The following is a 14571-nucleotide window of genomic DNA, read 5'->3' as shown; positions in this document are numbered from 1 at the left end:
GTAGGCTAGTACATCTCTCCTAGAGGGGTTAGGGAGCTAGGGGGGCTTATTTCCATTGTCCCTGTGTTTGGAGATTAGTCTCTATTAGGTGGTGGTTCCGGTTCTATAGTCCTGGGTCCTGGGTCCTGGTCCTAGGTGGGGTTTTCCTTCTCTTTTTTAAGATGAAATAACTAAGAAATAACTAGAAGAGAGCTTGTTTTTGCACAGAAAGAGGTACCTAGTCTCTGTCCGCTTTTCAGAGCTAAAAAACAAGGAAAAGGCAGTCTTAGCTTTACTATTCTTGCCTTTTCTTCTATTCTTACTGGCCTAACTAGTAGACCTCTAGGAGTAGAAAGAAGGGGTTAAAAGCAGAAAGCTAAGGAAAGGCTTGTTGCTATCTAGTAGGGGTAGGATTTGTTGGTTGTTGTGTTTGTTAAGGTAAGATCTTAGGAGATAAGATAAGATAAGATTGTTGTTGTAGGGGAGGTCCGTGCTTTGCAAATCCGAAAATTTTTACAACAGATTAGGTTGGGTAACTAGGCAGCGTGCAGCAACTAGACGCCTAAAGGCTCTAGGAAGCTTAGGATAGTATATCCTCGCTGGGTTAAGATAGATTCTAATGTTTTTCCGGTGTGCAGGGCTCTATGTCGGAATTTTGCTTTGTCGTGTTTTGTAGGTTAGATAAGGTGTTTAATAGTAGCAGCTCTAGGGTGCCCTATTTGCTTATGCTATAGCAGAGTAGTAGTAGTCTTAGGTATTTAGCCTTATGTTAATTGTATTGTAAATGCTCCCTATAGCTGTTCCCTAAGTACCTATTATCTATATTGTTTATCTAAGGATATAATAGCTGTGTTGTCTACTTGTCTAAGCTAAGTTAGATCTCCTTTTGTGTCCTACCAGATGCCCTATTAACGTAGTTATTAGAAAGAGACAAGGTTGTAAAGTATGTCTGGGCACTATGCTACGTTGTATAGTTTAAGAGTAGTTAGTTAGCTTGTGTTTAATAGATAGAGATAGACAGTGCTATATCCCTATATCTCTACTTAGGAGTTTCCTGCCTATAGGTAGTTGTTTAATATAGGTAGAGTAAGGTCTTATATTTAGTCCTTGTTGTTTATAATGTAGATTATTAATCCTAAGTTAAGGATTAAGAAGTTTCTAAGAGGGTAGCTTAGTAGCTCTATATTGTATAATTCTTCAACCAGACTTATGTTAATTATTAATATCTTTTGTCTCTATAGTTATCCTAGAGGTACCTCTAGTGTTTAGGATTTCTTAATAGCTAGTGTCTTAGTGTAAGCTTGTTTTGCAGATCTAACCTAATCTTAAAGGTTAGCATTTTGTTCTATCCTAAATTGTACTATCTTAGTAATTCTATTACGTAGGGTAAACTATTCTAGTGCTTTATCTTTAAAGATGTAGTAGTAATCTTCTAGTCTATAGCGTTGTCTACAAGTAGGGCATTTTGCTCCTCTAGCTGCTGCTGTATCCCCTCTTAGGGACTGCTTAGATATAGTTATTTAACTAAAGTTCTGTTTTTAACAAGGTCTTCCCTAACTCCCCTGTATAGTAGGAGTAGATAATACATCTTTAATAACATAAGAGGCGTCCCTGTTAGTGTCTAGGGTGGATTTACTACTAGTAGCAAGAGTTAAGTTATTCCCTGCAGCAAAGGCGCCCCTTTACTATCTCCCCTTAGGGTAGTACTTGCTTATATACTCTTAGAAGCGTTTTATTATTTCTTTTTAAGTTATGTTTTATTCTTATCTGCTATAGTCCTAGAATATTGTTACCTAGGTTAGCGCTATCTTTATTACTAAATCTAAGAAGTCTTAGATAGTGTCTTATATATTGTATATTTTAGTAACACCCTCTATTTTAGTGTTAGTTGTAGTATAATTATACTTAAGGAGCTAGGTATCCTAGCTCCTAGGTTATCTTATTAGTTTAAGGGCTGCTAGGTATTAGTAGCGTGCGCGTAATTGTTCTTCTTTAGCATTAATGCTAACTATATATTTAAGGCTAATAAGCTATATTTAAATTAATTTACCTAGTTAGTAGCAGTTCTTTATAAGGTAAGGTAATACTAAACTTTAGATAAACATTACTACCTTGTCTAGGTTAGTTTGTTCCTTGCGGTAGTCTCTATCTGCTATCTTGTAGGATTTAAGGCAGCTCTTCTAATAGTTATTATCTTCCTTCTATGCCTTTAGGCTGTTAGCTAATAGTTTAGATAGGATTTTAGGAAGCTAAGGGTTTCCTTATTTATTATTGCTAAGGGCTAGCCTCCTCTTATAGTTGGTGATGTCTAGGGCGTTAGGCACTTGTGGCTTAGTCCTTAGAGGGATAGTCTAATTTAGGTCTATCTTCTCCTATACGTCTAGAGAGGCGTAGCAGGTCTGTAGTTAATGTAACTAAGGTGTGTAGGTTATGTAATCTATAAGAATTATTATTAAATTACACATAGTTAATAGCGACATGTTAAAAGGGTATTTTAGTAGTGTTAGTAAGACTCTTAATTATTAGATAATATGCTTAATGTGCAAAGATAATAATAAAGGTAATTAATTTATAATTATCTGTCTTAATGGCCTATTTTATGTGTGTGTGCCGCTAGCCCCTAAGTTAACCGAGGTTAACCCTAAACCCCTAACTTGGCTCGGTAAGGTCGGTTATCTAACAGTAGGACACCTCTACCCTAGCTCTACATTTTTGCTATAAGGACTCTTTACGCGCTATATCCTCTTAGGTCCCTTTAAATAACAGTCTCTCCTAATAGTTTTAGCACCTTCCTACCACTATAGTTAAACACTTCCTAGTTAAATACTTCAGCCTAGGTAACTGACCTTCAGAGTTCCTTATCGCGCTACTTGCAGATTTCAACTTCTAGTCCCTTAATCCTCTTATTTAGAATCTAGGGCTGCCCCTACTGTCTAACAACTATCTAGATAGGTATTTTATACACCTTACCTATAGACAATGCTCTATACTCTCTACCTTCCTCCTAGGACTTCTTAGTAAGGTTAATAGTGGTCTACACGCGCTATCCTCGCAACTAAATAATAAGTAACTTAAGCTAGCTTAGGCTAAGTACTTTTACTCCTAACTAATTAACTACAATAATTAGACAGCCTCTTCACTAAATAACTTGTAAGCTAAGTTTACTTAGTATTAGCAGCAATCTACTTAACTTGCTTAGTATTACTAACAGCTTAAGCTAAAAGCTAATTAAGGCTTAGCACAGGAATATCTGGGAGGCTAGGCTAATAACACTACTAACTAACCCCCCTCCTGCTTTAGACACCTCCTTTGCTTAGCTTAGTAGTCCTCTAATATTCCTAAGCCTAAAACACTAGGCTTAGCAGGCACCTACACTAGCATACTATTATAGTTACAGCTTTATAATAATGCACCTGCTATAATAGACTAATTCTGTACCCCCTTAATATAGGTTAAGGCGCCTTCCACATACACGCTACTAGGGAGCACTACCCTAGTTACCCTAACTTCTACTCTAGCCAGCGCTTATTAATTTCTTTAGTCCTTAAACTAGTATAATAACTAACTAGACAAGGCTATAAAGAAACTATCCTATTTTATAAGCCCTAAAGACAACTTTAATAATTAGTTATTTAACTGCTTACACTTTATACGCGCTAATAGTTAGAACTATTAACATCCTATAGACTAGGCTAATTTCTTCTTAATTTACACTAAAGAACCCGCCTACGCTCTTCTATAGGATCCCTCTAGTTTTACCTACTGCTACTCTAACCCTATAGATTGCATCTATTGTCTATAGGAAGTTTATAGAGATAAGGATATCTATAGTTTAGCTAAACACACCTTTAACCTGTTTTGTCGCGCAGCCGAGCCTGTGGATGACCAATGGGGTGCTCCCCTATCCAATCGAGCTTGCGGATTATTGTTGAGTGGCTCCTTTCTCCACAATTAACCACCGAGCTCCTGAGGGTCGCCCACAAAGCTTGAGTAAGCAAGATCACGTAATAACCAAATTTCCTTTGTACTTAAGCAACACGTTACACATTAAATATATAGACACTGATTAAATTAATCAATCACCTAAGTATAGTACTCTAAGCTCTGTCACAGTTATGAGCCTGGCTTCCTAAGCACAGTAGATCTCCCTGCGCACTCAGCAACAAGCTTGTTGGACATTGCTCAACCGCTCCAATTTTGCCTAATCATCTTTTTTATCCTAACTCCACGACTGCCACTATAGGCGAGCTAGTTAACTATAATGCTTAAGCTCTCTCAGGTATCCCAACAGGACCCTATTAACTTAAATCAAGGTCTAATTGGCCTAATTGGTTTATTTAACTTATGTGGCACGCCAAGCTTTGTAACGTATGGGATTTGGTGGATCCAGACGCTAAAGACGCCCCAGGGATGCACGATGGAGCCCCTAGGCTACCCATCATAGGCTCCGCCCCCACCCGACCGCCGGCTCAATCGACCCGAGCCTAGAGCGTCCAACCCAACGAGCCTCCCGCAGGCCTAACGATCCTCAAGACCTACAACCAAGAGCTCCTTGGGTACAAAATAAGAGCAAGCAAGTAGGCAGCTAAGGCCGAGCGCCTTCAGAAGCTCTGGAACTGGGTCAATACCACAGTAAGCCTAGCAATCCTGTCACTAGTAATAGTGAAGCTTGTTACCTAAAACACCACAACGCTACAATCGCTCATACGAGCCCTAAAGGAGGAGCTCGCTCTAACGGATATAAGCACCAAAAACCAGGTTAGAGCGGAGTACAGGCAGCACCTGGGAGCTGCCAGGCAAGGCTGAGCCGCTCTACAGGATTGGTATTAGAAATAGTTATACCTGTATATGCGAGCCAAGTCATATAAGCTCTCTGAGGTTACTAGAGAGCTTGCCGTACAAGACTTCTTAGATGCCTTAAGCCACCAGATCGCCCCAGAGTGGGCCCGCACAATGAGCTAAAGGATTATCCAGGACAGTATCCTAAGGCTCAAAACGCTTAATCTAGACTAGGTTTCAAGGGTCTTTAGTAGGTTAATGTATAAGCATACTATAAGATCAGGTAAAGATAACCTAGGCGTTTTCGCAACCTTTGGTACCCGCTCAGACGCTCTATCTGGCCAAAATAACGCGGGCGGGAGCTCTGGGAACAACGCTAGCAGCTCCTCAGGATACGTCTGCCCTTATAAACAAAAAGGCAAGACCCACAAATAGAAGCCTACTAATTGCTGTTTCCTCGAAACTGCTGTCAGAGGGAGCTCCTCACCACCTGTTCAGATGAGCGAAAAGAACAAGCAAGAGACTCGCCAGAGGCTCAGATACCAAGAGCACAAGGAAACCTAAAAGGCAATAGAGCGGCTCAGATGGACTGCAAACGCTCTATTAGCTATTACTTCAGCCGCCACTAGCCAAACCAAGAAAGTGGAGTTTCCTGGCAACGTCCAAGCAGCTCTAATTAATCTAAAATTAATAACAAATCTAGTGGAGAACGTGGGATCTGGGGTATACAACCTTATGGATTTCAACGCTCATCTATTAACAGATAGTACTATTTTGGACAATAGAGCTGCTACGCACCTAGTTAACAGCGCCAATTGGCTGGTACCTGGATCTTTCCGCCCCGCTGGGCCCACCAACACGGTGGAAGCAGGTACCCAGGCGCTCCCCATATCCAGACGAGGAGCTCGCTTGTTTAAGAACGCTCTGCACAGAAAGCACAGCCTATATACTAAGGACCTGCTCCTTTAGAACGTTGTAGTTGTAGAAGGATTCTATGTTAACATAATCTCAGAAGCTTGCCTCCAAGAGAAAGGAGTCTGGTACCTAGGTCTGGACAGCTCTCTTCGTGTGGGATACATTAAAGATCTTAATGGGAGCGTCGTATGTGCTACTCTTAAGCGCGCTTACAACCTCACTTTCCTTAAATACAAGCCACTTTCTCTCTATCCTCCCATCCTCAACGCAGTGACAACAAAGCGATCCTATGAATCTTACCCACGCAGCTCGCCTGAACAGCTGTGGCATGCCTGAGCTGGTCATCTAGGCCCAGAGGCTCTTTAAGCGCTGGTAACAAAGGCGCGCGGCGTGCGTATCAACGGGACGCTCCAAAAAGATTGTGAGATTTGCTCAACAACCCACGCCAAGCAAGTAATATTACAGAGAAAGAGAGAGAGACCAGCACGACTGTTTTAGAGAGTTAGCTGGGACCTGTTTAATATGCTGTTAGGCAGGGGAGGCGAATTATGGACGCTTGTGATTAAGGAGTACTATAGTGGGAAGCTCTTTGTGTTTACTTTATAAGGTAAAACGCAACTAGAGATCTTACAGGTTCTTACGAACTTTATAAGCTAGGTAAGTACCTAGTACAAGCTCTAAATCTGCAAAATCAGCCAAGACAATAACACAGCAACACTCCTGTAGAAAGGGAGCTCAGCATATAAGCGCTAGGCGCTTAATTAGGGAATAGATATAGATCCCTCTCCTCCATACACACATAAGCCGAATAGAGGAGCAGAAAGAGCTGGTTAAGAGATAATTACAAAATCTATCAAGATAAGGAGCGGAGCAAATCTACCCTAGAAGCTCTGGCCAGAGATTGTTGTAGCGGCGGCATGGCTCTATAACATAAGCCCATCGCACGCACACAAGCTACGGAGCCTAAATGAGGAGCTTGATCTCTGGTTTACTTAGTATTTCTGATGGTATGAGCCAGAGCAGGTAAGGGTAGCAACAGCAGATCTAAGACCTGATTAGAGCGGGATTTACGCCTACGGCTGCCGAGCCTACCCCTTAAACAAGGAACAAGCAGCTGGGCGTAATCGGAGGGGCTTTAAAGTCACTCTAAGGGGGCATATCAGCTACCTCGTAGGGTACTAAGTATCTAACATCTATCAGATATAGGTCCCTATAATCAACCAGGTCATAACAACGCGCAACGTAACCTTTAACAAGGAGCTCTTTTACAATAGAGCAGATAAATCTACTACTATAAGCGCTGAAGAAGCAGAGGCAGTAGTGGAAATCCTCTATAAACCTGGCAAGATTACAAACGCAGGAGAAGCAATCAAGCTCCCTAACAGAGACCTGACGCTCAGCAAGTCCTCTGAGCATTAGCTTGGGGGTAACACTTGGGAGCAATCTTAATTGCTAGATGGCTAGTCTAGTAACGAAGGAGCTCCTGAGACAGAGACTGTACGCGCAGCAAGCTTGGCCGGCAAGCCGCTGGAGATCCGTGCAGAACGACACCAAGAAACAGGCCTCCCATCCCCCAACCCAACGCCCGAGCCAGAGCCACTGGCCTTAGGCAGGGAAGCTCCTGAAGAGGAGAATCTAACTGACGGCTCACAGGAAGTGCACTTACCTGATCAGGAAGGGAGCGCGCCAGTAGATAACGAGGATCTTGAGGAAGAAGATCCACTAAGACCCGCATTACTGATTGTTCTGATACCTTCTTGAAGGACAACAGGAGCAGATAAGGCAGTAACGAGACGCTCGTATCAACGGAGAGTCTGGGGTCCAGCCACAAGGCGGAGCCGCCGGATAGATGACCGCGAGCGCGATAAACCTGCTAATAATTATAAGGATAGAGCAGGACAGTACTTAGTAATAAGCTCTATAAGAAAGCACGGGTACTCCTGGCTTATCTACCTACTGTTTAAACATGCGAACAAATATAGCATAAGTAGAAGAGAGCTTGTTACCATCTACGCGGTGCTCGCGGCGTCTGTCTTAAAGAAGGAAAAAATCCCTTTAGAGCAGCGCACGCACCGTGACAAGCTCCCACCTTTGCCAAAGAAATGGAAGGATCTCGCCTACCACCCACTAGGAGCTCTATTTCGCCAGGCTTGTGAGAAAGAGATAGCCACACTTATAGAAAAGAGAACCTAGAAAGAAATAGACCGAGCGAGCGCCTTAGCTAGGCCTCTGCCGCTTAAATAGGTCTTTATATATAAGCTAGATTAAGATAGTTACTTCCTTAAATATAAGGCAAGGATCTGTGTACGCGGAGATCTACAGGCTAAGGATTCAATCGTCTCAACCTACGCCACGACGCTCGCCTCCAGGTCTTTTCGCACCATGGTGGCGATAGCTGCCTAGTTTGACCTGGAGCTCCATCAGTATAACGTCGCAGGCGCGTTTCTTAACGCGAGCCGCCAGGACCAACCCCAAGTGCTCTGCGAGCTGCCAGATGGCTTCACAAAACCTGAGAAGGTAGTCCTACTTCTATAGGCTCTATATGGGTTACGTGATTCGCCGGTTCTATGGTACAAAGAGCTCTCAGCCACTCTCCAGAAGCTCGGCCTAATCGCGTCAAAAGAGGAACCTTGCTTGTTCTATGACGCTGAACGCTGGATAGTGCTACTGTTCTATGTAGACAATATTCTGCTAGCCTATCACAAGGACAATTAAGCTGCTGCAAAGCATCTTATAAGCTCATTAATGGCCAAATACCGGATAGAAGACTATAGAGCTGCTGAATGGTTTCTGGGAGTGCGTATTATCCGCGACAGAACTGCTAGAACTATTACACTCGCGCACGACGCCTATATTGACAAGCTCGCTACTAAATTTAGAGTAGTAGAGAAGGGATCCTTCCTAACAGTCCCCTTCCTAATAGAAGAGCTACTCAAGCATGACAGGCAAGCTTTAAAGCAAGAAGTTAAAGCGTTTTAAGAGCGGGTGGGATCTATCCTCTACACAGCAATTATGATCCAACCAGATGTAGCGTATGCCGCCTCTCAGCTGTCCCATCATCTCACAAATCTGGGAGCTGCTCACTTTAAGGCAGCAGCTTAGGTTATAGCTTACCTCTATTAAACGAAGCACCTAGGGATACGGTACGGAGCTCACCAAGGCAGCCAATTGCTCATCTGTGGGGACGCGTCATTTGCCGACAATTGGGAGACCAGACGCTCCTCTCAGGGGTATATCGTGCAGCTCTTTAGTAGTCCAATTATCTAGAAAGCAGCACGTTAATTAACAGTGACGACTTCAACCACTAAAGCTGAGTTGTTAGCGTTAGAGCATGTGGCTAAGGAAGCAGCAGCTCTTAAACGGTTTCTACACGAACTTCAGCTAGACTTAGGGGTGCCGTAGGAGATTTTCTGCGACAACCAACAAACAATCCGATTAGTAGTAGAAGAGAGCGAGCGGCTTACTACTTGGCTGCGCCATGTAGATATCCAGAATATGTGGTTGAAACAAGAGTACGCCAGGGGAAATCTCCAGGTAACGTACCTCAAAACGAGCGAGATACCAGCCAACAGTCTCACAAAAGCGCTCCCCAGACAGGCTCACGAGCGCTTTGTCTTACACCTGAACCTGTTTAGCATTAATTATATAGAAAAAGAGCAGGTTAAGGGAGAGGCAGAAGATTGTGGTATTGCTGGGGAGGACAACCCCCTCCCTAAATAGGCAAAAGAGCACCTGTAACTACCGGTGGCAGCTCTTTCGAGCGCTCAACCAACAGCTACAGGGCTTAGCAAATTCTTCAAACTATGTATAGGGAGGACAGCCCCCTCCCTATAGGTATCTAGCAGCTCCAAAACCTGACCCGACTAAGGAGGGTACTCAGAAGAAGTACCCATCCTTGATCAGGCCCTTCACCACGCAGAGAGCGCAGCGCAGATTAGTTGCCTGCTACAAGCTCGTTAGCTAATAAAAAACAACAAGTTATGATTGCTTACGGAAGTCGTCACTCCACCCAAGCAAACAAGCTTGTTAACCAGCTCAATCCTAAAGGGCTTGAGGCGGATGTCGCTAAACGAGCTGTCAGACTACTATTCACAAGCGCTATTTAAACAAAACCTACAGGGGGCGGCACAAATGCCCTTAGGCGCAACGCCAGCAGCGCCTTCCCCGCCTACTAACACGATTAACGCACACAGGCACCGAACTGTTCACTATAAGCGCGTCGACGCAGCGCTCGCAGGGAATGATCCTGCGAGCGCCCTGCGACGGGTCGCGAGCTGGTGGGGGGGGCGCGGGCAGCGCGCGAGGTGGCGGCGGCGGCAGCGAGGCTGCATAGGCGGCGGCGGTTAGGGCGGCGGCAGCGGCAGTAGCAGCAGCAGCAGCAGAAGGAGCAGCCGAAGCCGCAGGCGCAGGCTCAGGCGCGGTCGTGGTCGTGGTCGTGGTCATGGTCGTGGTCGTGGGTGTGGGCACGGGCGCGGCAGAGCCGCTGGCGGCACGGGCAGCAGCTCGGGCGGCGGTAGCGGCGGCGGTGCGCGTAAGGCGCTTGAATTTAGGTTCTCTCTATAGGCCAAAGTCAGCAAAACCTCCAAAAAGAGCTGGTAAAACAAGGCCAGGAAGCTTAAACAGACGCTGTCTAAAAAAGCCTTTAAGGCTATAGAAAGCGCTAAAGCTAACAAAACTACTTAAAAGAGCTGGTAAACAAAGACAGGAAGCTCGAATAGACGCTCCCCCAAGCTATCACAACCACAGAGGAAACACAAACCTAGCAAAACAACAAAGAAGCATATAGGGTAGGTCTGAGGAGCGCGAAACCAGCAATTGGTATACTTACAGCCATGTCAATAGAGATGGTTAAAGAAACAGAGAAAAACGAGCGGGTGAGCTGGTTATATGGATCTCTAAAACGCCTAGTAAAAGTAAGAGTGAATGCAACTTTCTCCAGGCAGCACGACGTTACTAGCTTAACAGCAAACAGACGATTACTGGTCTATACTATCCCTCTCATCTAATAAGGTTTGTAAGAAACGAGCATAGGAAAGGATACTCAGCAGCTTAGTAACAAGGAATCTGCAGCTGAACGAGCGTCTGCCACCTACTTCAGCCGCTTGGCAGAACAATTAGAGTCAGCAACAGGTTACAATTAAACCAAGACCACTAGAGAGCATCAAAACTACTAACCACAAGCTCGGAAATCTGGTTTAAGAATTTGAGAGCCTGATTACCTACGCAGCAGCTCTTAGAAGACAGGCAATCCCGGCTGGGATCACCTGGGGGGTGTGTCGCGCAGCCGAGCCTGTAGATGACCAATAGGGTGCTCCCCTATCTAATCGAGCTTGCGGATTATTGTTGAGTGGCTCCTTTCTCCACAATTAACCACCAAGCTCCTAAGGGTCGCCTACAAAGCTTAAGTAAGCAAGATTACGTGATAACCAAATTTCCTTTATACTTAAGCAACACGTTACACATTAAATATATAGACACTAATTAAATTAATCAATCACCTAAGTATAGTCCTTTAAGCTCTGTTATAGTATTCTACTAGAAAATTAATCTATACCTTTAGATCTAGGCGTTAAAGGCGTAATCTATCTCTATGTGTATTAATATTTATTATAAATATCTTATAGCTGTATACTTTAAGGTGTATAAGATTAGGTTTATATAATAATATTACTATCCTATTACTAAAAGTAACTTACGTAAAGAATATTTTTTATAGTGTTTTCTAATAGTTTATGTAATTTAGAGTTCTGTTGTAGAGGTATACTGCAGCTCTTGTAACTTCTAGCTATAGTTCCTAGGAGAGGTTAGCGTTAAGTTGCATAGCGTAAGCTTTCTCCTTATTTACACCCCCTAAGCGTTCTACGCCTCTATTTTATACTTAAATATCTAGTGTAGAAGGCTTAATAATAATTCCTTATATTGCTAACTATCTTTTAACCTCTAGCTTAATAGTTATAATTATGTTGTCTACCTTAATTGTCTTAATAGATATATTATAGTAGTTTTTAAGAAATAGTATAAATATTAATAAGGCTTTAATAATAGATTTTACTGTTTAGTTGTTAGTAAAGTAGAGATCCTATTGCAGGCCTAAGAATTTGTTAGTAATTATTAATTAGCTCTTCTCTTTTGTTACCTCTTAAGCTTTATAGGTGTAAAAATTAATACTTAGTCTTTTTTCTAGGCTGTTATCATTTGTGCGTAGGACTTAGCTTATTTATTGCCTTAACTTTGCTCTTCTGCAGGAATTACACTCTACTGTAGTAATGCCTTTAATGCGTACCCCTAAGTTTGTTATACAAGGTGTTCTACTACTACTAGGCTAGGATAACCTAGTTGCCTGTGCTATAGTGTAGCAGAGGCTCTCTGTAGTCCCTTTTTAGTTTTTAACATAGATTTATGCGTGTAGTATAAGGCATCTTACAATTCCTTATACTCTAGTACCTATTACCTAAACATTTTAGTAATAGTGCAGATAATTTTATTGTCTAGTCTTTATAGGGTTGTTAGATTTGTCTAAGTATCCTACTATATCCCTTATTGTCTTAGAAGGTAGAAAGATACTAAATTATATAGCAGGTTAGGGTAGACTGCTACGTTATGCAGTGTTATACTGCAGGTTCTAGACTAGTTTATTAAACTTAGCTTAATTAATCTGTATTCCTTTATCTACACTTTTAATTTTCTAGCCTAGATATAGTTACTAGGAATTAGTAGGCAGAAGTTGTGTATACAGTTAGGGTTATTTATTATATAGTAGTTTAATCCTAAGTTAAGGATAAACAACCTCCTTAGTAGATAGCCTTTAGCATTCTTTCCGCCTAATGCTGTATTAAAGACAGCTCTCACATTTGTAACTCTCTAGCCCTTTAGTTATTCTTTAAGTGTTTAGGCGTTAGAGTATATAATTATTTTACAACTAGTGTTCTTAGACAGGTTCTGCTTTGTCTGCAAATTAGCCCTTAAAATGTAGTGTCTTTCTTACGCTTAAATTATATAAGCTTATTTGTTATCTTATTTAGTTTCTACTACTTAGGTGCCTTATCTAGATTAATATAATAGTAATCCTATATACTGTAGCGTTGTCTATATGTAGGGCATTTTGCTCCCTCTATAGTAGCAGGTCTTTTATCTAAAGGCTGCTTAAGTGTAGTAGTTTTCCTACCTGCTGTACGTTAATTGCAGGGTCTGCCCTAGTTGCTAGATAGCGCGCTTTTAGCATTTTAGGCGTCCTCTTTAGTGCTTTAGGAGGTTCTACCCCCTTTAGTAAGAAATAATGCATTACTAGCTATAAAGGCCTTATATTTCCCTAATCTAAGAGGATAATACATTATTATGTGTTCTTAGAAGCATTTAATTATCTCCTTCTAGCTTATACTAGTTACAAATTTACTATTATCCTAGAAATTTATAGACTATATAGGCGCAACTTTGTTTACAGCTACTAGGAAGTCTTTTATTATTATATTTAATTACAATAATTTAGTAACTTAACATGTCTCTGCCTCTATAGCTACCTAGTTGTACTTAGCTAGCTATATGTCCTATTATAACGTGCTTTTTATTAGCTTAAGAGCTAAGAGGTATCTGTTGTAGGCTTGTTCTTATTTAATTGTTTGTTAATTCTAACTGTTAATTGCAGGTTAGTAATCTACTGTTAGAGTAGTCTATCTAGAAGACAGTATGTGCGTAGTAAGTGTAGTAACATAGTTAACTAGATAAACGTAACAATCTGTTGTATACTGCTTTATTCTTTCTTATACTTATATTAATTGCTCTTATACTGTTTAAGGAGTATCTTATAATATTTAAGGTCTTCCTTAAAAGCCCTCTAACCTACAGTTAATTATTTAGTTAGTCTTGTTAGGACTTTAATGCTAGGAGCTAGTGCGCAGTCTGTAACAACAGGCACACGTATAGCTAGTAGTTTTAGTGTTTCTTAGACACTAGATTTTAGATTTATCTTGTTCTAGATGTTGTAGACTACGTATCTAGCATGTAGTTGTATACTCTAGCCTGTGTAGTCTGTATAGTCCCTTAGCGTTATTGTAGGGTTGTAGTAGGTTAATTGTGCTATTTGCGTTAGTCGCAGCAGTAAGACTCTTAATTGTTAGATAGTATAATAAATATATAATAAGGTAACTTAATAATATTAATTATTGTTGTATGTTCCTGTTCCCCTGTGTTCAGTGGGATTCAGGTTCTTCGCTAGTGTGCTAAGCCTATTGGTCCCTGCTCGATTGTACAGATCCGACCTTGCTAGAGCTCGTTCTATCTAACAAGACCCTACCCTACCCCTACCCCATGTGGACCCTACCCCTACCCTACCTCTACCCAACGCCCGTACAGACCGTACCCAACCCCTACCCAACCCTAGGGTACCCCCTACCCTTTTGCCAGCGTACTAGGGAGTATTTTTTGTTTAGGTGTTGTTAGGACATAATTCCTACAACAACTCTTTTAGATGTATTAGTTTTAATCTTTATGTTATACTTAGGGTTGAAATAGCATAGAGTATATATAGATAATAGTGCCTCTTTTAAGCTTTTAAAACTAGATAAGTATTAGGCAGTCTATTTAAATAGGTTTACAGGGCTTTGTAAGGTAGTAAGGGGCTTAGCTATACGTGAGAATTTAGGTACAAAACATTAATAGAACCTAGTAAAGTGTTAAATAAAAGGTATTAGAGAAATGGGTTAGGCGATATACCTGCCAAGAAACTGTAGAGGAGCCCCTACCAGAACCTAGATAAGACAAAAATCACTCTTACATAGAACAACAACAGAACATTAATACCTTATTATTAACTTATTACTATTACTATCTAATCTAACAATTAAGAGTCTTACTGCTGCTACAATAAGCGCTAATAACAAGCAAAATAGCAACTAGCCAAAG

At 41.7% G+C, this 14571-nt stretch overlaps 1 protein-coding gene across 1 annotated transcript, besides 22 other annotated features; it reads right to left on the bottom strand.

Moving 5' to 3' along the window:
- Window positions 1–648: part of a mobile genetic element that runs on past the window's edge.
- Window positions 1–2654: part of a mobile genetic element that runs on past the window's edge.
- Window positions 414–449: a tandem repeat.
- Window positions 656–2390: a mobile genetic element.
- Window positions 2391–2652: a dispersed repeat.
- Window positions 2483–2654: a long terminal repeat.
- Window positions 2653–2686: a mobile genetic element.
- Window positions 2655–2658: a direct repeat.
- Window positions 2687–3838: a mobile genetic element.
- Window positions 3033–3105: a tandem repeat.
- Window positions 3834–3837: a direct repeat.
- Window positions 3838–4096: a long terminal repeat.
- Window positions 3838–11193: a mobile genetic element.
- Window positions 3841–10092: a mobile genetic element.
- Window positions 8209–8369: a mobile genetic element.
- On the bottom strand, window positions 9811–10116 carry EKO05_0006147 (uncharacterized protein; the record flags this gene model as incomplete). The annotated part of the gene is made up of 1 exon (XM_038940308.2): window positions 9811–10116. One exon carries the CDS (start codon window positions 10114–10116, stop codon window positions 9811–9813), a length of 306 nt encoding a protein of 101 aa, XP_038797657.2.
- Window positions 10093–10130: a tandem repeat.
- Window positions 10131–11200: a mobile genetic element.
- Window positions 10948–11193: a long terminal repeat.
- Window positions 11194–11197: a direct repeat.
- Window positions 11201–13832: a mobile genetic element.
- Window positions 13833–14338: 506 nt separating this feature from the next.
- Window positions 14339–14571: part of a mobile genetic element that runs on past the window's edge.
- Window positions 14471–14512: a tandem repeat.

The sequence above is a fragment of the Ascochyta rabiei genome, chromosome 10 (genome assembly GCF_004011695.2).
Source record: "Ascochyta rabiei chromosome 10, complete sequence".
Classification (NCBI taxonomy): domain Eukaryota; kingdom Fungi; phylum Ascomycota; class Dothideomycetes; order Pleosporales; family Didymellaceae; genus Ascochyta; species Ascochyta rabiei.
The sequence above is the reverse complement of the archived record's forward strand: the minus strand, read 5'-3'. Positions and strand labels throughout refer to the sequence as shown.